This window comes from Esox lucius, chromosome 18, assembly GCF_011004845.1.
Source record: "Esox lucius isolate fEsoLuc1 chromosome 18, fEsoLuc1.pri, whole genome shotgun sequence".
Lineage (NCBI taxonomy): Eukaryota > Metazoa > Chordata > Actinopteri > Esociformes > Esocidae > Esox > Esox lucius.
This window is the reverse complement of record NC_047586.1, coordinates 3,386,149-3,412,127: the sequence shown is the minus strand read 5'-3', so window position 1 is coordinate 3,412,127 and position 25,979 is coordinate 3,386,149. Positions and strand designations below refer to the sequence as shown.

The window sequence follows — 25,979 nt, the reverse complement described above, 5'->3', positions numbered from 1 at the left end:
TCAGGAATTAGTAGCAGAAAAGCAGAGAAGGGGTGAGAGTCGTAGTTGAGGAAAACGAGAACAGGAGGAATTTAATGAGAGAAAGGGAGAGCAGAGGCGTATTGACTAAGCAGAAGAGAAGGAAGAGCTGGAATAAGAAAATGGACTGAGGTGGAATAAAAAGGAATAAACAGGAATTAAAGTTTACTGCAGTACTGAACAGGCCTTAGAGAGGAATACCAGCTCAGTCTGCCTGACTGTCAGGATAGCTTGTTGGAGGCAATGGTGCTGTTGAGTAAGTGGATGACACAGTAATGTAATAGATAATGTAACAGAGGACAGAGAGTGGATGAAGGAGGAAAGTCACTCTCCAACCTCCTGGATCGAGAGATAGAGGGCGTCGAGGGTTACGGGACTGGAGGAGCAGTGAGTGAGACTGAGATGAGAAGAGAGGCACTGAGATAAACATCTGAAACAGACTACTGGTTTATACCGTCATCTGAAACAAACTATTGGTTTATACCGTCATCTGAAACAGACTACCGGTTTATACCGTCATCTGAAACAGACTATTGGTTTATACCGTCATCTGAAACAGACTACTGGTTTATACCGTCATCTGAAACAGACTACTGGTTTATACCGTCATCTGAAACAGACTACTGGTTTATACCGTCATCTGAAACAGACTACTGGTTTATACCATCATCTGAAATAGACTATTGATTTATACCATCATCTGAAACAGACTACTGGTTTATACCGTCATCTGAAACAGACTACTGGTTTATACCGTCATCTGAAACAGACTATTGGTTCATACCATTATCTGAAACAGACTATTGGTTTATACCATCAAATGAAACAGGGTTTTTCTTCATACCATCATCTGAAACAGATTATTGCTTCATACCATCACCGGAAACCGACTTTTGCTAAATACCATGATCTGAAACAGCTAATAAGGACGTTTGTTTGCCAGAGCGACCGGTTGATCAGTTAATTTCACATGCACTAACATGAAAAACGACGAAGGAACAAACTGGTTTTAGATCAACCACGGTCCAGTCTGATTCCCCTTTCATTGGTTAATGACTCATAAGTGCTCCTAGAGGAACACTATCTGGTTAGAAAACAAAATCTCACTCAACATCGGCTGCTCTACAGATGTTTAATAGTCCTTAATTAGGACATCCAATCACTCGAGACTAATGCCGAACAAGACAAGACACAACGATATGTTAAAGTACAGTTTTCCATATGTTTTCCAGAAATCATGGCACATAACACTTCAACACATCCGTCCAAAATGTCACCCTAGATCGTATCCAGTGCCCTGGTCTGAAGCGGTTACGGTACACTGCAGACAGGGCGCTTTTTGGGACTCATCTAAATGTGCCCCTATAGGGATTCAGAGATGGGAAAGTCAGTGCAACTGCAACCCCCTCAGAACATCTGGAGAACATCTGGAGAACATTCTTCACCGTGGAAGAATGTAACAGAACAAATCCGTAATGCGTTTTCCCGCATTAGAGGAGTTTGATGTGCATATCAAGGCTTCAGGGCCAGGGCATTTCAGTGGGTTTGAGATGCTGTGATCAGATCACTCACCTATTAAACATTTATTATCCAGTCTGTCTTAGCTGATTTTTGGTTTTTGAAATTAGTTCGGTAATTAAATGCGCCAGCTTGAATAAATCATTTTTGTTTGTTGAGTTAAATGAATGAGGCCACAACTAGCATTTTCCCCCACAATTTTTCTTTTTCTGGACACACATTTGTCTCAATGGCTGAATGGATGTGATTGTGTCATGGTGCGGTGATCAGCAGCGCCACCGTGCTATATTTCCACAAGTTCCCATATTCTCACGAACACATCCCGGACTGTCACATGTTTCCCATCTTCCACACCAGGTCCCAATCTAGCTCGTTTGTATGTGTATATATGTTTCCCCTCTGCTCCCCACATTGTGGATCATTGTTGCTGTCGCTGTCATTGTTGCTGTGTGCGCCCATTTAATCGGTGAGTGTTATTGAATATACTGTTTGAATGTTAATTGTTAAGACGCATGTTGCGCACTTTTATTTCATTCAGTCATTAGTATTGTTTTTCCGTTTGTGTTTGGTTTGTTTGTTGTTTTAATAAATCCCACGAACGAGAGTACTGCCTGCGCCTGGTTCCCTCCAACACTACACCTTGACAAGTTGTTACAGAATGATCCACCAAACCTGGAACCAGCAGGCAGTCCCTCCAGAGAGGGTATATACCTGGAGGGGCGATTGGGGGTCTGACTCCCTCTCCTCAGATGACGAAGCGGTCTATGAGAGAGTGGAGGAGGATCCCCTTGGGGAGCAGTGCTGGGGGTTGCCCCAAGACGGGTTCGGGGTGCCGCTGTGGGGCATGGACCAGTATGGAGTGGTCAAGCCCCTCACCAAAGAGCAAGGGGAGCTGGTGAAGGGTCTCCTGCAGGACATGCAGGAGGCAGGAAGGACAGGACGCAGGCGAGGCCGGAGGAAGAAGAGGGCGAGGTGCCCAACGCTTGGTCCGAGGTCCCCCCAGAAAAATTTTAGGGGGGGGCTGAGTGGGTGCCCGGGGGAAGTCCCGACGGCGCCCCCTCTATGTCCGGTGCCTCCTTGACCCCGTGCAGGCTGGCCAGGCTGTAGGCTGGCAATTAGGCGCACACCGCTTCCTGCTCCGCGGCCTTCCGCCGCCCCTGTCCCTGCGCCACGGCGCCAATTGCCCACTGCTGCTTTGGAGCAGCAGCCAGCGCCTCCTACCTGCCAGCAGCGGCAGTCAGCGCCCCCTGCTGCATTGGAGCAGCAGCCAGCGCCTCCTACCTGCCAGCAGCGGCAGTCAGCGCCCCCTGCTGCATTGGAGCAGCAGCCAGCGCCTCCTTCCTGCCAGTGGCAGCAGCCAGCGCCTCGTTCCTGCCAGTGGCAGCAGCCAGCGCCTCGTTCCTGCCAGTGGCAGCAGCCAGCGCCTCGTTCCTGCCAGTGGCAGCAGCCAGCGCCTCGTTCCTGCCAGTGGCAGCAGCCAGCGCCTCCTTCCTGCCAGTGGCAGCAGCCAGCGCCTCCTTCCTGCCAGTGGCAGCAGCCAGCGCCTCCTTCCTGCCAGTGGCAGCAGCCAGCGCCTCCTTCCTGCCAGTGGCAGCAGCCAGCGCCTCCTTCCTGCCAGTGGCAGCAGCCAGCGCCTCCTTCCTGCCAGTGGCAGCAGCCAGCGCCTCCTTCCTGCCAGTGGCAGCGGCCTGCACCGCCTGAGGCCGAGGAGGAGTGGCCTGCACCGCCTGAGGCCGAGGAGGAGTGGCCTGCACCGCCTGAGCTTGCCGGGGTTTGGCTGCCACCGCCCTCTCCTGTCCCGGCCGCCCCGGCGCCTCCTTCGGCTCTTCCGGCCACCGACCCTCCTTCGGCTCTTCCGGCCACCGACCCTCCTTCGGCTCTTCCGGCCACCGACCCTCCTTCGGCTCTTCCGGCCACCGACCCTCCTTCGGCTCTTCCGGCCACCGACCCTCCTTCGGCTCTTCCGGCCACCGACCCTCCTTCGGCTCTTCCGGCCACCGACCCTCCTTCGGCTCTCCCGGCCTCTGACCCTCCGCCGGCCACCGACCCTCCGTCGGCTCTCCCGGCTCCTGACCCTCCGCCGGCTCCTGATCTTCGGCCGGTTCTGCCTCCCCGGCCTGTCCCGATGGCTCCGCCACCCTGGTTAGTCTCGGCTGTTCCGCCCCCTCGGCGGGTTTGTGCCGATGGGGGTACTGTGCTGCCCCGCCCCCCCTCCCTTGGGCTGGGGTTCGTCTTGGCCCGTCCGGTGGCCGGGCCTTTGGGGGGGGGTACTGTCATGGTGCGGTGAGCAGCAGCGCCACCGTGCCATATTTCCACAAGTTCCCATATTCTCACGAACACATCCCGGACTGTCACATGTTTCCCATCTTCCACACCAGGTCCCAATCTAGCTCGTTTGTATGTGTATATATGTTTCCCCTCTGCTCCCCACATTGTGGATCATTGTTGCTGTCGCTGTCATTGTTGCTGTGTGTGCATTTAATCAGTGAGTGTTATTGAATGTACTGTTTGAATGTTAATTGTTAAGACGCATGTTGCGCACTTTTATTTCATTCAGTCATTAGTATTGTTTTTCTGTTCGTGTTTGGTTTGTTTGTTGTTTTAATAAATCCCACGAACGAGAGTACTGCCTGCGCCTGGTTCCCTCCAACACTACACCTTGACAAGTTGTTACAGATTGGTTTCTCTGTTGAGCACATTGCATACATTTGAAAAGGACTGGATGCTTTGTGATGTTAAGGGGCCATTGATGGTGAGGAAATGAAAACCCCCAAAAATATGCAGAGCTTTGGCCTGGGTACCAGTCGATTTGTGCCTACATACCCCCTGACTGTCATAAAACAATTTGGGACCAATGGAGGTCTTCCACTCGCAATCTCTAATGCAAGGAGTTAATATCTACTGGCCTCCTGTGGCTTCTACAGGGAAATGAAGCTCACTTGGATGGCCTTGACAGAATGACGAACAGGCCTGCAGGTTGCCAAATAAACCTCTGCCGCATAGGTGAATAGAACAAAGTAGAGTTTATTGAATCAATGTTAAATATTGTTATATGTAAATAGACATGTGGCACCAGTCATGTATCACACAATTCTGAGTCTATCAATACTTCACCACTATTTAAAATACCATTTATTACCTGAGTCATTCTGTATTATATTGAAAGAAAGAGAGGGTAAAAAAATAAAATAGACAACAAGAAGAGAGATGGAGCAGAGCATAAGCAAGAAAATGCAGAACAAATAACAGAGGAAGAACAGAGGGAGTCAGAAATAGCAGGGGTGAAGATATGGAAACAGGAAATTATCAAAATTCAATGAAGAGTGAAAGAGAGAGCAGGCAGAAAATGAATAAGGACGACATGGGAACAAAGGCCTTTTGAACAGATACCATTGCTGTGAGGTCCTGAATGTGACTTCCTGTAATAAAATGGCAAGTAATTTTAATTATACAGTTGCATTATGCAAACAGAAATTATTAATCAAGGATGTTGGTTATCAAAATGAACCTAGAACAGACACTTGTCCCTTCATTCCAAACACTTGTATGGTCTCCAGAGCAAATGGTCAAATTATTGCCACTTTCTCACTCAGTATTTTGATCCTTAGTTTTAATTGGTTGCGTTAGCTGTATGTAAGGTTGTATAAAAATACGGTACATGTCCAGCCAACTCCTTGTCACCGATTAGCAGGTTTAACACAAGCCACCATGAGTTCGCGAGAGTTAAGTTGAGTTAGCATTAATTAGTATAAAATATTATTTTACTCCTGGTTAAAAGAGTGAAAAGTCACAAAGCTTTTGGTTTGGGACGAACCATAGTATTTGTTAATGTCCTTTATTAGTCACCACAAGACAACAACTCCTTTACATTGTTTTGGCTTGTACGTGTATGTGTTTCTGTTTGAGTGTGTGGTTCTAGGAATAAACAGAAATTACATTTAGTACATGCAATAACATAAATCTCGCAATAGGTATAATTAACATAATAAAAGTTTAATACACCTTAACATTACTGCTTATATCCAGATGACAAGGTATGTATTAACCGATCACACTCCATTAATCCCTGTACCTGCACTACTATATGTGTTATACGTGTATTATATATGTATAATGTATATATCTGTATAATAGCCAATACTGGTAATAACAATATAGTGATTTACCTTACTGATAATAAGAGACCGAATTACTCCATTTCAATTGGTGGAAACTAACTTATAGTATACGTTTCTTTTAGAATTTTTGGTTCATGGTTTATAAACATGTTTTGTCCACATTAGTGCATTACATATATATATATATATATATATATATATATGAATGCACACTCAATACTTCAATCTAAAATATAAGGCAAAGTCCATTCCTTGAGTTCTGAGGAAACGTAATCACTTTATATATTTCACTGTCCACCGTAACTATTTCCCGCACTTGAAATAGCATGTACCAACTCGATAAAGAGCATCCGACCAATCCATGTCTGTAATAGAAGGGGAACCTTCTCCACAGTTAGCTTGAGTTAGCTTGAGTTAGCTTGAGTTAGCTTGAATTAGCTTGAGTTAGCTTGAGTTAGCTTGAATTAGCTTGAGTTAGCTTGAGTTAGCTTGAATTAGCTTGAATTAGCTTGAGTTAGCTTGAGTTAGCGGCATTGTGCAAACGGTGATCAAGCAAGCGTGCCATGTATAACTGTAACACTCCATCTTTTACTACTCCATCTTTTATCCGTCCATTTATTAGAGCACCATTTCAATTCAGGCATTTGCTGCTGGATCCGACAGCTGGGTGTATTGTGACACCTTGGAGGTAAACATCACTGGTGGCACGTTCAATTTTCTTCTCATCTGGCAGAGTATTGTGATGGACAGGGAGGCTCCGACAGCCTGGAGACCGGACAGGACAGCAACCATTCAGATATGAGTGAGCAGTCGTTTAGAACGCGAGTAAATGATTGAAATGAAATCACAATAGGCCTGTACACTGGAAACTTAGTATGACCAGTAGATTTGAGGTCCCGTAAAAAGCAATCTGAACCTCTGTCCAAAATAAATGAAAATGAATGCAATTCTGAACACTCAAATGCGATTAATGCTTCAGGCCTGTGACATCAACACTACTGTATATGTGATGCACAATAAGCCAGGAACAGGGTAACACCCCTCAGTCCTAGTGTGCAAATTATCTCTGCTTGTTTTTTAGGGGTGTTGCTCAGGCAGCATTAATCGCATTTGAGTGTTCAGAATTGCATACGTTTTCATTTATTTTGTTTGATTTTCACTGCATTGGTATTTCTCAAGGTTGTTCTTTGTTGGATTGAATATAAGTATGTACTGTAGTCTTTATGTATGAATGCAACTTCTATCATTTACATTGTTTAGAAAGAACTGTTCATGTCATTAAGGGTTAGAAAATGATTCCATTAATCAGTTGACCCCAACCTGACCCCAAACTAATTTGCTCCCAGAACTAGAATTAATGTCATGTTCAATATCACTGAAATATGTAGACTGACATACATACCCATAATAATGTAACTGCAAAACATATTCCTAAAATCAAGTCGATTACGAAGTTGAAAGAATTGATCAAGACTGGGATGCAAGGCTGAAACGGAAAAAAAGGAAAATTAAATGTTTGACAGAAATTACCCTTCATGAAACTGATTAGAAGCAAATGCACATAACAAACAACAGAATCAACAAGTCATGATTTGGGCTCAAACAAATGGGGGAGCTGTATACTTGATTACAACACAATAACTTTAAAACAAAATGTTGTTTGTTTATCAGTCTGTGAATCATTCTGCATTCTCAGTTCTGTTTATTGGATCACATAGTTCCATCTGTCATTCTTGCATATTGCAATTACGACATTAAAGATGTGTCTGAATTAAATGTTTTTACCTCTGCATATACCAGCCTATGTTCTTTCGTTAGTCCATGGTCTTCTTCAGACATATTGTTGCTGGAATGGTGAACAATAAATCTTGTGTTGTTACCCGAATCAACCTGAAAAATTATAACAACATGGGTTGACCAAACTATTGATCCCATTGAGAAACAGGAGATATGCTCGTTCATATTTTAATGATAACATGGTTTTGAGCATGCAGACGGCAAAGGCGACAAGAGCCAACTCACACATTTAAAGGCTCTGTTATCTTCAGAACAGAGACAGGAAATAGGGATTTCGTCACCCCAGTCTTTGTAGCCGTTTTCAACCCCACAGCATTTGAACTGAGAGTGAAGGAAACAGCACATATTACATTTTAAAGAGATGGTTTCATGTGTATAGTTCAAGCCAAGCACCGAAAGCACACTTCATTGAGAAATCTCGAAAGAAAAAATCTTTTGAGCCTGTGGGCCAGGGACTTGGACAAAACAAAGGAGCTGATTGTGGTTTCACAGGAAATAGAAGGTCGATAACGCCCATAAACACATCGACAAGGCTGAACTTTAAATGGAAGAGAGCCTTTAATTTCTTGGCATCCACACCATCAACAAACTGACATGTTCCCCACTCTCTGTTAGTGCATCACTATTGGTATGACAGCTGAACCGCCTTGGATCGCAACGCGCTTCAAAGGGTGGTTTGAATGCCCGAGTTCATTAACGGGCTCAAACTCCCCGTCATCTTAGATCTGCACCACAGGCGTGTGGTGTCAGTCCCTCAGGTCTGGAACCTTCTGAACTTTGCACGGGTTTCTAGGCCTACAGAGTGTTGAACAAGGCTGCCAAATGGTAGAATGTCCATGTCATTGGCACCGCTTATGGCACATTATCGCATTATAGTCGTGGAGGCTTCGGGTAACTGCCAGGAGAAAAACTAGAATGAATGAAAATGAAGGAGACACTGTCATGCCAGTGCAATTTCTTTGACGTGATTTAGTGGTCTAAAGTTGTCTAGTGCATGAGTCACAACATTAGCAACAACGTTAGCCAGCCCACATAGCAACCACTTTTATTGAACAAACAACTAGTCTATGTACATAGAAGGTATGATAAATAACGATTGAGTCACTTTGGTGGCAATATGAAAAATAAAGAATTTGTCATGACTTTATTGTCTTTGTATTAGGGATGACATGTTACTGATTATTATCTGGGACTTTTTCCTAGAAACTGTGTATCAACACATGTGGCTTGGTCTTTCAGGTTTCAGGCCAGCTGTCTGTGAAAGCCCTTTTTGACAACTGTTGATGTAGAAAGGGCTTTATAAAATACATTTGATTGATTTGATTGATTGATGTCATATGACAGACTGTGGTCTAGAGAGCTGGTTGCAGGGAATTTTCCCAAAAGAGACAGCTGATTTTTGGAGCACAATGTGGAACAAAGGCAAACAGAGGAGAGACTAGCACCTGGCTCAGCGAAGCAAGACACAGGATTAATTCAATCTGTATGTGGCCCTTACTGTGCTGTACAAAATATTTTAATATATTTGTAACCATTTTGTGCCTGTATTGAATATTGTGTGGGATATTGCTCTCTAACTCAGAAAAGTTGGGTCACAGTTCCACTTGTGGCCATGGCTACTTCTCCCCCGTTGTTCAGAATAAATCCTTCACACCACAACTTCTGCATCTGGTTCCAATACTTCCTAAATTGTTAAAATGTCCATTAAAAAAAGTTATGATAATCCATATATTTAAATGTTTAAATGTAGGTAAAGGAGAATTGACTTACATTATTCTGTATTTTGTGTATCCTTCCTAAATCTTTTTCACTCGGGTTAGTAAGTGGCATCAGGATTTTGTAATGTTCTCTGATTTCCTCCTTTATCTTTAAAAGGAATGAAAAACATTTAGCGTCAATAGAAAAAACACATTACAATTGAATTTGTTAGAGACAGATACACTGAAAAATGGAGAGGCAGGTGAAACACTGTCATGCTGTATTATATACAATGTCAGGGGTAAGCTCAAATAAATAACATTGAAAAGTTACGCTGTACTGTACCTCTTCTTTCATTTGATATGCACTGATGGACTCGGCTAACAGATACAGACTGCCCACTGTCATACCTAGAGAAAACTAAACCAATGGGAAGCAAAATCAGTCCTAAGGGTTTCTTTCACGTTAACAGCTAAGCCGTGTACCTACATAGAACTAGACTGTCCACGGTCTTACACACACACACACACACACACACACGCACACGCAAACGCACACACACACACGCACAAACACACGCGCACGCACACGCACACGCACGCACACGCACACACACACACACACACACACGCACACACACACGCACGCACACACACACGCACGCACACACACACACGCACACACACGCACACGCGCACACACACACGCACATGCACACACACACACACACACACACACGCACACACATGCACACGCACACACACGCACACACACCTACAAAAACAATATAAACACACAAACACATTGATTTGGAAACATATCAACATTTTTGTGAAACATGTTAGAAATATTATATGGGAAAAGTGTTGACTGGCTGCAGCCTAAACCTACACTGTTTGTATCAGCTCTGTATCACTCGAAAGGATATGTTGGCTGTCACTATAGAAGAACCCTTAAAACAACTATCTTTGGTTCAAAGCAGAACTCGCCATACCAATGGTTTTACCCAACAAGCTTCAAGCAGGAAACCATGTACAGTTAGGTCCAGAAATAATTGGACACTGACACAAGTTTTGTTATTTTTGCTGTTTACCAAAATGTGTTCATTTTTTTTAAATAATGATTGTGTGCTTAAAGTACTGTCTCTCAGCTTTAATTTGAGGGAATCCACAACCAAATTGGTTTAGGAATTACAGCTCTTATATGTAGCCCCGTCTTTTTCAAGGGACCAAAAGTAATTTTGACTCAAAATCTGTTTCATGGACAGGTGTGGGCTATTCCTTCGTTATTTATTCATAAATTAAGCAAAGTAAAAGGTTTGGAGTTGATTCCAGGTGTGTCATTATCCAAGTCTACCAGAAAGAGAAGACTTCACAAGAGCAAATATAGAGCGTTCACCACAAGGTGCAAACCATTCATAAGCCTCAAGAATAGAAAAGCCAGATAAGACTTTGCCAAAAAAACATCTAAAAAGTCCAGCCCAATCCTGGAACAGCATTATTTGGACAGCTGAAACTAAGATCAACCTATACCAGAATGATGGGAAGAAAAAAGTATGGAGAAGACTTGGAATGGCTCATGATCCGAAGCATACCACATCATCTGTAAAACACGGTGGAGGCAGTGTGATGGCATGGGCATGCATGGCTTCCAATGGCATTGGGTCACTAGTGTTTATGGAGGTTTTGACAGAAGACAGAAGCAGCCGAAATAATTTTTAAGTGTACACGGATATATTTTGTCTGCTCAGATTCAGCCAAATTCAGCGAAGTTGATTGGACAGCGATTCAATATACAGATAGACGATGACCCTAAACATACTGCGAAAGCAACCCAGGAGTTTTTTAAGGCAAAGAAGTGGAATTTTCTGCAATGGCGGAGTCTATCGTCTGATCTCAATCGGATCGAGCATGCATTTCACTTGCTGAAGACAGAACAAAAAACAACTGAAGACAGCTGCAGTAAAGGCCTGGCAAAGCTTCACAAGGGAAGAAACCTAGCGTTTGGTGAAGTCCATGCGTTCCAGACTTCAAGCAATCATTGCCTGCAAAGGATTCTTGACAAAGTATTAAAAATCAACATTTTATTTATGATTGTGTTCATTTGTCAAATTACATTTGAGCCCCTGAAATAAGGGGACCGTGTATGAAATTGGTTGCAATTCTTAAACGTTCATATTATATTTTTGTTTAACCCCTTGAATTAAAGCTGAAAGTCTGCACTGCAATTGCATCTGGGTTGTTTCCTTTCAAATCCATTGTGGTGGCGTACAGAGCCAAAATTATGAAAATTGTGTCGTGTCCAAATATTTCCGGGCCTAACTGTAGGTTCTCCCTGGAACCAAAAAAGGGAACCCCCACCACGAACAGCCAAAGAACACTTATGGTTCCGTTTTACCTTTTGAGTGCAGACTGAGACTTTGTTACTGGAATATCCTGGCAAGCTCACCAGAAACACAGCCCACTTTTTTTTCTTGCAAGCTCCGTAGGCCCCAATGATTGTCAGGGCCAGAGTTCCTCCTCCTATGACATACACAACGGATATTGTTGGGAGTAGTTCTTCTATCTGTGAATAAAAAAGCAACACTTTACAGATTGCCAATACTGGCTCTACTACCATAATATTACAGTGATGCTAATCAACCATTAGTGATGCAAATGTAGCCTACTCTCAGATCTGTTTGGATGTCATTGTGCCGAATAAAAGAGAAATTGGAAAGACAGCACAAACCGATCTGGGTATTTGGATTTTTTTTTTTATATTCTCTTTATTCCAGATGTTTGGAATTCATATGATTTTAATACCTGTAACACAGAGCCAAACATGTCTCACTGTCCAAATACTTTTGGAGTTCACTGTATGAAATTGATAGTGAAATGTGTGATCGTAATAGTCGCCTAAAACTTTAAAAACCACATAATTACCTCTTCAGTCTGGTGCGCGTAACCATGTCCAAATAGGGTGATCGCCAACAAGAGGGAGCTGATTATCTGAAAAGAGAAAAACTTTATATTTTTCAGGATATTCAGTTGATTATATTCCGGCCCTGGTGCATCACAGCAAATCCCAGCGGACTTCATGCTGCAGCTGGAGAAATGCAAACGCTGCCAGATTCATAGACAGAACTACGGAACAATGACGGGTGATAGAAACCAAATGATATAAAAAACAGTCAATTTTTTTTATAGAAACACAGGATATATTTTCATTGCTCATTTTAAAAACTGGTTTACAAGATTCCATGTGTGCAAAAATATATGAACCCCTCCATTCAGAAGCTTTCGAATGGGCATTCAATAGTTTCTGGTACTCTCCATTGAATAGCTTCTGGTACTCTCCATTCAATAGCTTCTGGTACTCTCCATTCAATAGCTTCTGGTACTCTCCACTGAATAGCTTCTGGTACTCTCCATTCAATAGCTTCAGGTACTCTCCATTCAATAGCTTCTGGTACTCTCCATTCAATAGCTTCTGGTACTCTCCACTGAATAGCTTCTGGTACTCTCCATTCAATAGCTTCTGGTACTCTCCATTGAATAGCTTCTGGTACTCTCCATTGAATAGCTTCTGGTACTCTCCATTGAATAGCTTCTGGTACTCTCCATTGAATAGCTTCTGGTACTCTCCATTGAATAGCTTCTGGTACTCTCCATTCAATAGCTTCTGGTACTCTCCATTGAATAGCTTCTGGTACTCTCCATTCAATAGCTTCTGGTACTCTCCACTGAATAGCTTCTGGTACTCTCCATTGAATAGCTTCTGGTACTTCTCCATTGAATAGCTTCTGGTACTCTCCATTGAATAGCTTCTGGTACTCTCCATTCAATAGCTTCTGGTACTCTCCACTGAATAGCTTCTGGTACTCTCCATTCAATAGCTTCTGGAACTCTCCATTCAATAGCTTTCAGGTACTCTCCATTCAATAGCTTCAGGTACTCTCCATTGAATAGCTTCTGGTACTCTCCATTGAATAGCTTCTGGTACTCTCCATTCAATAGCTTCTGGTACTCTCCATTCAATAGCTTTCAGGTACTCTCCATTCAATAGCTTCAGGTACTCTCCATTCAATAGCTTCTGGTACTCTCCATTCAATAGCTTTCAGGTACTCTCCATTCAATAGCTTCAGGTACTCTCCATTCAATAGCTTCCGGTACTCTCCATTCAATAGCTTCTGGTACTCTACATTCATTAGCTTCTGGTACTCTCCATTCAATAGCTTTTGGCGCCTCCATTAGCGATGATTCCTTGGAGTAAACATCTCCTACTGCCACCTATCAGTCCCTGACATATTTTTGTATGGATTGTTTCCAATTCCTTAGAGAACTCGACCAGTGGAGTGAGGTTTTAGGGTACTCAACAGGTCCTGCCACAGCATCTTGATTGGATTTAGGTCAGGACGACTTGGCCAATACAAAAATAAAACCTTCTTGTTGTCTCAATGGAATACCCATTTTCAGCCCAGCTTTAGCTCCTTGACTGATGGCGCGACATTCTGTTTAAGAATCTTCTGGTACACCTCCGAATTCATGGTTCCTTTGATGACTTGCAGTCAACAAGATCCAGAGGAAAAGCAGCCCCAGACCTTGCCAGTGAAATGGTGGCGTTCAAACCTTTTTGAAATGGTTGTATAGCCTTCCTCAGTCTGATGCACTACCATCTCCCTGGTGGTTTCTCTTCTCTATTCACCACAGTCCCATCCAAACTCTTTCCTAAATATCCCTCCTCTGATTTGTTCTTTTGGTACCTAGTTATTTACCCACCTGATTCTGCATGCCTTCTTGATTTAGCCAATGCAACTTGGGGTTCACTCTGTTGCACCTGCACTTATTCCTTTTTAATCAGGTTTTCCTACTATATGCATGATTTCCTCTAAAACAGCTTATGGAATTGGTAACCAGGGGTGGGGAACAAAATTCTGGGACCTGTACACAGGTGGTCTCTAAGGGCCCCTCCCCTCTTTATTCAAAACGTTTTCGAGGGCCCTTCTACACGTTAGAGCTCTATATACTTACTACCACTATGCCACCGTTGGTGATCATTAACTGGTTAAAAAATGGTCCTTATTAAGATTTTATGGGGAAGAAAAATAACATCTGGGATTGCTGAAGGGGTTCACATACTTAAATGCAGCGATGCAAATGCCAAATCTTTACTCGTCTTCAAGTCCTACGGACATTATAATAAGCCAATAACGACGCGCGCGCGCAAAAACGAAGTCGGTCTTACCAGTAAGAAAATGTGTGCACTTTCTCTCCTGGCAACAGTAATAGCCTATATCCAATAGCAGCCTGATTATTTCGAACATGTTCGTTTTGGCAGGGTAAAATGTCATCTTAGATATCAGCTTCATTCACTCAATTTCGTGTAAAAAAGGTAAAACGGACATTCTCATGGTTGTTCTATAAAGAAATAACATTCAAAGGATGGTGAGGTAAAGACTGCCTCATTGTTGCCTAATAGTTAACACAGTTATAGCCACAAAACAAGTTACAAAACAATCGACCAATTATTTATTAATATATTGTTTTATAAAAACCAGGCACGCTCTCTAGTCAGTGTAATGTCACAGTGTAATAATTTGCGCTAATATCCCGTAAAAATAAACACGTTTAGGCTACAATAAACTTACACGACTAATAAACTAGCTTATACTTACCCCAATCAAGAGACAAACAGTAATAAACGCGCCTTTTATCCAGATATTTATTTGTCCCATTTTAAAATGGAACAGTGAACTTTAGAAAAAAACTTCACGACTTGTGACTAAACCCAAGAAAAGGTATACAAAATATAAAGAATTGGTCGTGAGATTCCTTCTTAAAAGTGTGTTTGTTTACATGCGGCTGAATAGTGTTCTGTTGACGCTAATCCGAGAGTCGACTGGATGCAATGTCGTTTTTCTTCTTAGAGCAAGAGTGTGTGTGTTTGTGTGTGTGTGTGTGATGGAGTGAGATAGAGAGAGGTGGAGAGATAGAGAAGACACACACAAATGGGTTGCCTCTTGTTACAGCTTCATGACATTAGCAATGTGTTTCATATAATTTCTATTGCAGAATTAGTTCCTCTTCCATGTAGGCCCTATTATGTTTATCATGGATTTATGTAAACTCATCTGTTCATTTGCAACCTAAACCCAGTTTGGCAAAATCCAGTGCTAATTCCACAAACCATAGCTTAACAATCAATCAGTCAAATTTATTTTATAAAGCCCTTTTTACATAAGTAGTGAAAGTGCTTTTACGAACAAGATGGCCATCTTGTCATTGCTAATTATTTTGCCTGACAGCTTTCATATCTGTTCATTACAATAAATGACATGTCATGGTGATTCTATTTTAACAGTATGCCTGTTGTCTTGGCAGAACAAAGCATCTATTACGGGAATGCAAAAGTCAAGAGGGAAAAAAGGAGAACAGAGACAGAAATCACATGACCAACAATTCCTGAGTAAATTAGCAGTTGTGAACGTCTTAAATGCCACCCTACTCCCTATTTAGTACCCATGAGCCCTAATCAAAAGCAGTGCACTATTGAGGAACTAGATGAGGGGACGGTCTTGCGCTGTTTACTGCCGCCTTCAGGGACTTTGGGAACTCGTAAATCTTACGTGCTTTGTTTCTGGTTGCATACTTGAGGTTAATAAGAAACTGGTCATAATACTAACAAATGTTCAAAATCTTCTGAAAAGGAATAGGCATAACTTCAGAATTACAAATAAACTCAGTCATGAATCAGAGCCCATAACCAATTGGAAAGTCAGATGTAGGACTAGGAAAACGCCCTTGAACCACCCTCCAAGGTAGTTAGTGGGAGACTGTCTATCATGCCAAAGTTCACAAATGTGGATCTCCACTGCCATCTAATGTGTGACATTTCCTACTGAAGAATGTAAAATTATAATGTTAAATGAACTACAAAATTACTAATCATACACACAAATGTGTTTTGAAGTATCCTGACAATTCGTTTCTCAACGAATTCAGCCCATTAAAATGTATTTAATAATAAGGAGGTCACTTTTCGCTCTTATGAATAATATGTAATCCCGCATTTTTTCGATATGAAGATCATTTACACTTCTTATCAGACCGTTTTTTCTCAAGTTCCCAGATGTCATATAAAGCATAACATTTGAAATGACAGTTTACGAGTTCCAAATGATCTTGAACGTAGCTTAAACCACCTCCCGTTTGTGGTTATACTGCATCACAGGGCGAAGTGGATCATATCGTCGTGTTTCTCTACCCTACTCCTGGACGCTCCCCTGCCCTGCATGTTTTAGATCTCTCCCTGCTCTAACATACCTGATGTAGCTCATGAAGTAGTGATGGCTTCATTACCGTTCTTTTAGCAGCAGGATATTATGTTAGCAGCACTAACTGAGAATTTATTTTTCAATTAAAAAGCCATTATTGAAATATATAAGGCAATATAGTTAGCAATCTAGTCTGTAATTTTTTTGTTTAATGTTTGTTCCAATATTGTCCATGTCTGTTCTTTTATACAGACTAAATTGTTAACTATATTGTCTTATCAGAGTTGGGGAGTAGCTGATAACAAGTAATCCATTACATGTAATAGATTACAGAAAAACAGTAACTATAATCCATTACATTAGCAACTAAAATATTGTAATCGGATTACAGATACTTTTGGGAAAAAATATTATTACTTTTGGATTACTTCACTTGAAAAAGAATAGGTGCGCGAAATAATTATGACACCTTGTATGTTTGAGTTTATTATTTAATGTAATAACTTTTACAGGAATTGTTTAATAGATTAGGCAACTATTTGTTTGATAGCTGTAACATGGCGCTGCCTTCAAGATAAAACGTTATATGGAATTTCCCATGACATTTGAGGAGAAAAGTTGTGTTGGGAAGCACTCTGCCAAAGGATGATTATTTGCATTTGACACAGTCACAAGAACTACGTCCATATTGGTAGGCCATGTGATTCTGCTTGTTTTGCATCTCTGAAAATTGTGTTAAATCTTAAAAATCTTAATTTTTATGTAAAACAATGTTAATACCCTTTTCTGGTAATTGCCATTTATTTTTCAACAATGTTTTGAAGTAATTAACAGAACAAGCTTAAGCATCATTAGATTTTGGGTTATGTTCAGATAAAATATTCTGGAAGATCAAGGTTTTTTGGATTAATTGGAATTACAGAATATCTGACAGACCTTTAGTGTGTAGTGAAGTAAAAAGCAATGGTTTAGAAACCCATTTCCAAAGGCACTACACAACCCATAAGGTAAAATGCGAATTCCATTTTTGGCCTGCTATGTAAACTCTAACATTGAATAGGCTATTCCTATTTGTTTTCAAATGCCTCTTAATATGAAAGTAATCAGATTACATTACTGAGATTGAGTAATCAAAAAGTCACAGTACTGATTACAAATGTGGACAGGTAACTTGTAACTGTAATGGATTACATTTATAAAGTAACCTACCCAACCCTGTGCCTTATACATTTCAATTATGTTTTTTATTGTGATAAAGAAAATCTGAGTGCTACTTGATACTTGGCTTATTATTTGAACCAGGTGTGATGGAGCAGGGAGAGATCTAAAACATGCAGAGCAGGGGGGCGCCCAGGAGCAGGGTTGAGAAACACTGACAATTATCATAAATATGAATTAGACATCGAAGTGCCGTCTGACGCACTAGTTGGTCATAATTCTGAGTTCAAAATCAACTAGCCTACCCCTATCGTAATTTCCAGATTACCGTATTAAAAAGCCAACTTGTGTGCCCATAACAGTGGCGCAGCGTGGTGACGCCGGGCCAAGGAGCAAGCTGTCCTTACACGCCGCCGAGTTCCCAGTTTTCATTAAAGCACTAAGTCTAAGATCAGAGTTACCATGTTCCTAGTACCCATGAACATAGCATTGAAAGCGTAAACAGTTTTCGGAGATGGTGACGTGGAAAGGAGCAAATATGGCGGCGCCCACTGCAGAGCAACTTAACAGCCACAGCGGTGAATCTGTTCTACGAAGCACCGTATCGACTAATGATCAAGACTCCAAAACAGAATCGGTGGATGGACGTCTCCCCGACTACGTTATCGACTTGATACAAAATGAAATTGGCTGTGATCTGATGTCGTTGAAGAAAGTTAGTGGGGTCCTGGAGAGACTGACAGATGAAAACAAATTGCTGGAGGAGCAGGTTGCTATGGCTAACTTTCTGTTGATGGTCACTCGTATCACTTTGTAAAGGCATACCAAATAGTGCATGGAATTCTTTGAGTAGTAAGCTAACAATTAACCACTGTCAACGGCTAATTCAGCAAATAACGCAAATGTCAGTCTAGTAACTACTGTAGCTAGAGTAGGGGCGCCACCTTTCTTGACGGTTGTTTTTCAACCCGCATTCGCAGGTGCTTACGGTATCAAGTTCGGTGCCGCTGCGGGTGTCTGCGGCCCTGAGTGCCGCGGAGAAGTCCCGCGTGGCTCTGGAAGGTTTGCTCCAGCGGGAGAGGATTGTGTCCAACACTCTGATGCAGCACCTGCAGGCTGCCCAACCATGGGCAGACAGTCTGGAACAGACCCTGGGACAACTGGACAACACAGAGAGACACATGAAGTATTTGCAGTTTCTGGCAGGCATCGAAGAGCTTAGGTGAGGATTTTAGCATTATATTCTTATTTTAGCAGACTGACAGAATTCAAATAGAACCTGAAGGGTATACTGTGGTATACAGGTCTGAGTTAAGAAACTCCCACCTTAAGCTTTTATAGAAAACTAAATAGACTTTCTAATAGCACAGCATGAAGAAGATAAAGCCAAGTCTTCCCAATGGTGAGGGCAGTGTGTTCGTTGTAGCAAGATCTCTGTAAGCTACTTATATAAACACTGCTGCTGTTCTCTTAATGTGAGTTGCTGCAAATCTTTTTTTGTTTTGTTTCTTACAGACAGACCAGTCTTCTATTCTCAGCAGGAAGCATTTGCTTTCCAAAATGTAGTGTTTTTCACATTCGTATTTAGAAGTTTAGGAAAGCCACAACAAATCATACACCCATAGGAAGATGTTGTTGGAGGACCCTTTAGGGGTTATCCATATTAAAGCTGTGGGGATCCTCTATTTGTTCTTTGACAAACCCTTTAAAACCAGTAATGAAATCCTGGTTGTTACAGTGCCTGGGGTAGAAGGGAGGCCGGTGCAAATTTGCTTAACTCCATCTGGGGCGGATGGGTGGGAAATTGGACGCTGCCTTGTTTGGCACTCCGGCGATAGGTCTTGTGCTCCCATTCTCCGTCATGGTTTTTGGCGTGGGAATGTGCTCTCCCAACGCTTATGTGCCAGAAAACCTGTTCCGCACCTGCTGTGGCAACGAGGCAAGGTCATAATGTTGATTGGGACATCCTGTAATAAGTCTGACTGTCGTTCCCTTCTCCAGTGACACCATCCAGCAGTGCCTGATGACCAACAGTGTGTGGGAGGCCGTGGGGGCTGTGGGCAACATGGCACGTCTGGATGTGGGCCTACAGGAGTCTGGCTGTTCACACCTGCAGGCCTTCCTCAGAGAGACTCTGCGCTTCTGGCATAAGATCCTTAAAGACAGACTGGCTGGGTATGTAATGATACAGGTCAGGCGTTAAGGCACTCCAGGGAAGTGCTGATTGGTTGATCTGACAACTGCCATATCGATGAGAGAGACAATGATACATCGAGAGAGAGAATGCAATGTTGCTTTAGAAAAGGAAACAATGGTTACACATACATATAGAACATAGAGCAAATAAACAGGCAGGCGACAACTTTTAAGGAAAAAACAACAGTGTCTCTGTAAGGTGTTGGGCCACGAGCCGCCAGAACAACTTCAGTGTGTCTTGGCATAGATTCTACGGGTCTCTGGAACCCTACTGGAGTGATGGAACACCATTCTAACAAACGATATTCCCTTACTTGGTGTTTTGTTGATGTCAGTGGAGAGCGCTGTCTAACAGGTTGGTTCAAAACTCCCCCTTGGCGTTCAATTGGGTTGAGATCTAGTGACTGCGAAGGCCACAGCGTACGATTCACATCATCTGCATAGTCATTGAACTATGACCCTTGTGTCATGTGGATAATAATTAACCCTCTTTCAATATCAGTTTGATCCTTTCCTCTTGCTTGATCCAAAATCGAAATGAACCGGGCTTGTTCAGGAATGTTTTATACCTGCCACAGAGCATGATGGGATGTTTATTGCCTGTGTTCATGCAGTACACCTGCATGGAAGCATCTTCATTCGTTATGTCCCTCCACTCATTTAGTCCGATTTGTCCTTTAATTTGTCACCTGTCTAAGAACCAGAATATTACAGTTCAGTAATGCAGCTGAGCCAGTATTCGGAAAGGCAGCCAGGCAGAGAACTGCAGATGGTAAATATCCCCTACCCATAATCAAGTCAAGATTCCTAACACTAAATGCCCACTCTTTGTCCTCCTCTTACACATGGCAGGGATTTTGAGGAGCTGCTGACCCAGCTCCACTGGCCGTTCATCTCCCCTCCCAGCCTGTCTCTCTCCCCCCCTGCCAACGCCCAGGAGCTCCAGAGCCAGCTGGAACTACTGGTGTCACAACTCCTGTCCCTGCAGACCTCGTATCCTTTACCACCAATATTACCCATCACATTAGCAGTAGCATATATGTGATATACTCTGTCAGACTATTAGAATGTAGACACAATGGATTAGTCACTATGGTAGACTATAATAATGCACACGATGGATTAGAGTCACTATGGTATACTATAATAATGTACACGATGGATTAGAGTCACTATGGTATACTATAATAATGTACACGATGGATTAGAGTCACTATGGTATACTATAATAATGTACACTATGAATTTGGGTCACTATGGTATACTATAATAATGTACACGATGGATTAGAGTCACTATGGTAGACTATAATAATGCACACGATGGATTAGAGTCACTATGGTATACTATAATAATGTACACGATGGATTAGAGTCACTATGGTATACTATAATAATAAACTGGTGGTGTCCAGGAGCAGGTCAGACTCCATGTGACCCAGGAAATAAACTGGTTTGCATTCAGACATTCTGTTGATATGAACACCAGGCCAGTTTCTTTAACCTCCGTCTCAGGGATGATCTAATTTCAGAGAAGCCAGTCTCTATTTCTCGTGTCGGGTTGCCCCCGGCAACACCCCTGTCTCTTCCCATCCAGATCATGCTGCTTCCTCTCAGTAAGCGATTCCGGTACCACTTTACTGGAAACCGCCAAACCAACACACTTAACAAGGTCAGGATGCATGCGACCACACACACACTCTGTTAATAACACACTCGGACTACATTAACATGACCAACCCTGTCTGCAGCCTGAGTGGTACCTGACCCAAATCCTAATGTGGATGGGCAACAGCTCCAAGTTCATGGAGGAGAAGATTCAGCCCATTCTGGACAGAAATGGGGCTAACGTCAGTGCCAAGGTTGGAGGATCACACCCACTAAATGATCACCCGGAATCCCCATTTCATTGACAGAACCTGTAATGGCTTATGTGCCAGTAAAGTAATAGTTCACTCCCCAGAGGAAAGCGGTCTGAAGTAAAGCTGAGTCCATTAGTCACCTGACTGTTATAGCAGCTTTGTGATCCATAGAGTCATATGAGTGGGTATGACCATTTTTTCAAAGTAAGTGGCCACATTTCTCATGTAGTCCCACCCCACCGCCACCAGGTAGAGTTGTGTCGTGGTCTACTCACCCTGGCCCAGGAGAAGCTGGCGTTGGACGCTTCCCGCCTGCTCTACGACGACGCTCTGTTCTGCCACCTGGTGGATGAGATCCTCCAGTTCGAGAGGGAGCTGCGCTGCACCCACTCCTACCCCAGCGGCCTGCCCGGAGCCCTGGACGTGCTGCTCCAGGAGGCCGTGCTCCAGAAGTGGGTCGCGGTGGAGAGGAAAAGTAAGAGAGGCTACGATGGAATGAACCTCGTTGTTCCTAGCTCTTTCCTCTCGGCCATAACTCCAACATTTTCTCTGATATGATTGGTCTGGATAGGTGTCCTGGCAGAGCTTTCGCCGTGTTTGCATCTGCTTTTGTCCGTAGATCTGCCAAAACCAGGGGTTTGTACCGAGGGGAAATGGCGAGGGGGCATTTAGGACAGACTACGGGATTGGTTAGTCTGTCGGAGGGGTTCAGTGTTCGTTCATCTGATGATATTCTGTGTGTCTGTGCCTGGCAGTGGCAGTGGAGAAGGTGGACGCCATGTTGTCTGCTGAGGGGGCGTGGAACTCCCAGTACAGAGACATCAGTGACATGGACGAACTGAAGACCCCTGACTGTGCTGAGACCTTCATGACCTTAGTACTGGTCATCACCGGTAGGACTGCCTTCATCTCACTTTACTACCCACCTCCTCTCCCATCGGTCGCTCTCTCTCTTCCCCCTCGGTCTCTCTGGCTGTCTCCCCTTGGGTTGATTTTTCTTTTTCTGTCCCCCTCGGTCTCACTCTTTCTCTCCCCCCCCGTCGCTGTCTGTCTCTGTGTTTTTTACTGCTGGCGCACCCCCCTCTGCTGTTGAAACTGGCTGACCTGCCCTCTCTCCAAACCCCCTCCACCCAGACCGTTATCGTGGCCTTCCCTGCCCGCGGGCCCAGCTGAGTTTCCTGGCCCTGCAGAGGGAGCTGGTCGACGACTTCCGTATTCGCCTCACCCAGGTCATGAAGGAAGAGTCCCGCAACCCGCTGGGGCCCAAGTACTGTGCCATCCTCAACGCCGTCTACTACATTTCCACTGTGCTTGGAGACTGGGGAGACAATGTGGTCAGTCCTGACTCCTCCCATCAATCACGGACACGCTCTCTGGGAGCTTTGCTCTCATAAATGTCAACGTCCTTTCACTATTTCCTGTGTTTCTTCACCAGTTCTTCCTGCAGCTGCAACAGTCAGCAGTGGCCCTCGGGGAGGAGGAGCTGTTGGGGCCCCTGGGGGTCACGGAGACCGGCCGCCTGGCCTCTCTTGAGGGGTCTGTGTTTGAGGGGCTCCTTGGGCTCCTGGAGAGGCTGGGAGGGGACATGCTGGGCCGGCTGCTGGAGGCTGTCATAAGGGACGTCAGAGAGAAAGCCCAGGCATACAGCAAGGACAGGTAGCGTGTGTTCTGTCACGGCACAGAAGAAACCGCCTCTGTCTCTGGTCTTTTGTTACATATTTATGTTTTCATGGTTTTCTTTCTAGCACTCCTAAAATGCATGCAAGTCACTCTGGATAAAAGCGCCTGCTAAATGACTCAAATGAAATGTAATGCAGGGTTTGTTACTTATCACGATTTAGACCGGCAGGGAGATGTTTATTTCTCCTAATTTGCATAATGGTGGATTCCCCCGTCAAAGCCCACTAGCAGTGGACTTGGCTCATCACTTATTCATTAAGGACTAATATTAATAAACGTGTTGTTAATATTTAAAATCCTCAAAGCATTCTCTACCACTGTTATGTGTGGATGTCTCGGCTAACTGCTGTAAGACGAATGCCTGGGCCGTAAGGGCTTCTGGGTAACGGCAGAATTAGAGATGTGAGACGCTGTTTCCCCCCAGGTGGCTGTCCCTGCCCTCCCAGTGCGACCAGGCCACCATGTCCCTCTCCAGCTCGGCCTGCCCGTTGATGCTGTGCGTCAGAGACCAGCTGCTCCAGCTGCAGCAGATGCTGTGTCAGCCTCTCTTCCAGACGGCCTGGCAGGGCCTGGCTGAGCGGCTGGACCTGTTCCTCTACCAGGATGTGAGCGACACATGCTGCCCTTGAGCAAGGCACTTAAAAGTCACAATCAGGGCATTTAACCTAATCATGATTACAATTTTTGTTTTTATTTATTTTTATGATATAGCCGATTTTGACTTTGTGGTTTCCCTGTCAGGTGATCTTATACAACCACTTCAACGAGGGGGGTGCCGCCCAGCTCCAGTTTGACATGACCAGAAACCTCTTTCCTCTGTTCGGTCACTACTGCAAGAGACCAGAGAACTTCTTCAAGCAGTGAGTCCCCATTAAACACAGTGGCAGTTTTGCTGGCAGTATTTCCTGACAACATTGCCCTCTGTACCATAACCTTCAGAGTGGACCTACATTTTGTATGTCTTGACTTTATCAGATGCATACCGTGTTTAAAAAAAAAAAAAAAGATGGGGGGGGGGGGGGGAAGAATAATTGTAGTTAAGACACCTGATTGTACCAAACATGTCTCCCTCCCTCAGTGTCAAAGAGGCTTGCATCATCCTGTGCCTGAACGTGGGATCGGCCCTGCTGCTGAGGGACTTGCTGAAGCAGAATCAGGAAGACGTGGAACCAGGGACCCCAGAGGGGCAGCAGCCCAGCCCCACGTCGACCCTCAACGAGCTGGGCGTCTTCCGGCTGGCCCCCAGCGATGTCCTCATCTTGCTCAACCTCAGGGCCTCCTGGCCGGGACAGTGAAGGCACTGGGAGGGAAGGCTGCCTGATGCCCACATCGGTTTTTGAACTTCTGTGGTCTTTGTGATGCTAGTCGCCTAAGGAAGGGAGCCAGGATCAAAGCAACATGAACAGACTTGTGACCAGGGGTAGAATGGGCTTCAGTAATAAAAAAAAAAAAAATTAAATGACACCATATCCGAACACCCTGAACTAGACCTCTATAAATATGTACCCAGTGACATATTTCCTGTCCTTTTCTGTTTAATCCCAGTTTTTTTATTTTTATTTACTTGTCTACAACTTTTACTTGTTTCATATGATTTCGCCACACCTGGGCTCAGCGCGAGGGAGAACTCAACCAAAGCCAAATGGATATATTGTAAATGAAGAAACATGATCCATGTAGATTATTTTATTTGTCTATTGACCGACAGTGCAGACTGCTCTCTCTTGGGGGAAGAGATCTAGTGGTAACAATAAATTACAAAGTTTGGATGGCCATTCAGGAAATCCTTTACTTCCTTATCATGGCTTGTCTTTGAAAAGGCAAGATGTAGAAAACCTCAGTACTGCTGTTTTAAGTGGTTGAATGGGTTTGATGACAACCTGTTTCAGCTGAAAAGTTAAGACGATAAAAATACCATCCTTTAGCTGGTCACCCGGTGCTTCCCCTATGCCAAATGGTGCAGTCATAAAGAGGCACTTGCAGCTTTCACCTTGGATCTATCGGACTCTGTCCTACAGGACAAGATAGAGGACGTCAGGCCTTAGGACTGTCTGGTCACGATCTTCCCCTGGGAACAGAGCTTTAGATGACCCCCAGAGTTAGCACCTGTGTACTCTAATCTCAGCTTTAGTAATTTGGCCTGCCTTCTGCACATTTCACTCACCAGTGTAGTTGGGAAAGCAGTTTTACAATAAATACACAAATCATTATGAAAATAATCAAAGTAGCACACAGGCATCTACTAGAAGCAGAAGAATCTGTCCTCTACAAATGTATGTGTATAAAAGCCTTTTGACTGGAAAGAAAAAGTATACTTTTCTATATATTGTTCAGATAGAATTACAGAAAAATTTTGGAAAATGAGTAAGCACTCTTCTGTCCTAGCTTCCAGGTTATACATGGACTATTACCAGGGGGCCAGGACTGAAAAGAGCAGATAAGATCTACCATAAGGGAAAGGACAGCAAAGACCAGAGGTGACCTAACAAATATATTTCTGGTAGGGACCTGGGGTTTACACGAAGCCTGTTGGTAGGGAAAGGGTCTGTCCTGAGTTGGGAGGTCTTGGAGTGGACAGGCCACCCATTCTAGGTTAATCTTGAAGTGGTGGGCCAACATCCAAGCGAAGGTGTCTGCCAGACATGCAGAAATGTGTGTTACTAACTGGTTTTAGAAAGGG

General features: G+C 43.7%; 2 protein-coding genes across 4 annotated transcripts; one reads left to right on the top strand and one right to left on the bottom strand.

Moving 5' to 3' along the window:
• Positions 1-4,540: 4,540 nt before the first annotated feature.
• On the bottom strand, positions 4,541-18,551 carry LOC105024880 (tetraspanin-8). 3 transcript variants are annotated; one of them, XM_010895142.5, is made up of 9 exons: positions 18,507-18,551; positions 12,074-12,139; positions 11,547-11,714; positions 9,495-9,569; positions 9,222-9,317; positions 7,677-7,772; positions 7,440-7,544; positions 7,057-7,140; positions 4,541-6,419 (listed from the first exon to the last, which is right to left on the bottom strand). In XM_010895142.5, exons 1-9 carry the CDS (start codon positions 18,534-18,536, stop codon positions 6,291-6,293), a joined length of 849 nt encoding a protein of 282 aa, XP_010893444.2. In that variant the 5' UTR covers positions 18,537-18,551; the 3' UTR covers positions 4,541-6,290. The 3 variants fall into 3 exon arrangements, with proteins under 3 accessions (XP_010893444.2, XP_010893443.2, XP_010893445.2); XM_010895141.5 differs by lacking the exon at positions 18,507-18,551 and adding an exon at positions 14,806-15,116; XM_010895143.5 differs by lacking the exon at positions 18,507-18,551 and adding an exon at positions 14,806-15,113 and having other exon boundaries at positions 11,598-11,714.
• Positions 18,013-25,074, top strand: rint1 (RAD50 interactor 1). Its single transcript, XM_010895144.5, has 13 exons — positions 18,013-18,331; positions 18,543-18,784; positions 19,564-19,737; positions 20,611-20,751; positions 21,273-21,429; positions 21,509-21,619; positions 21,869-22,094; positions 22,375-22,512; positions 22,754-22,953; positions 23,055-23,275; positions 23,724-23,904; positions 24,041-24,159; positions 24,378-25,074. The coding sequence occupies exons 1-13, from the start codon at positions 18,077-18,079 to the stop codon at positions 24,592-24,594; spliced, it is 2,382 nt and encodes a 793-aa protein (XP_010893446.5). The 5' UTR covers positions 18,013-18,076; the 3' UTR covers positions 24,595-25,074.
• The last annotated feature ends 905 nt before the right edge of the window (positions 25,075-25,979 follow it).

Excerpts from the sequence above, each read along its gene's own strand:
- rint1 (XM_010895144.5), top strand. The coding sequence starts at position 18,077 with ATGGTGACGTGGAAAGGAGCAAATATGGCGGCGCCCACTGCAGAGCAA. Across the intron at positions 21,430-21,508 it reads AAACCAACACACTTAACAAG|CCTGAGTGGTACCTGACCCA; the intron begins GTCAGGATGCAT and ends CCCTGTCTGCAG. Across the intron at positions 22,954-23,054 it reads GAGACTGGGGAGACAATGTG|TTCTTCCTGCAGCTGCAACA; the intron begins GTCAGTCCTGAC and ends TTTCTTCACCAG.
- LOC105024880 (XM_010895141.5), bottom strand. The coding sequence starts at position 14,865 with ATGGGACAAATAAATATCTGGATAAAAGGCGCGTTTATTACTGTTTGT. Across the intron at positions 9,570-11,546 it reads TCTCAGTCTGCACTCAAAAG|TTTTCTCTAGGTATGACAGT; the intron begins GTAAAACGGAAC and ends CCATTGGTTTAG. Across the intron at positions 9,318-9,494 it reads CATATCAAATGAAAGAAGAG|ATAAAGGAGGAAATCAGAGA; the intron begins GTACAGTACAGC and ends TTCCTTTTAAAG.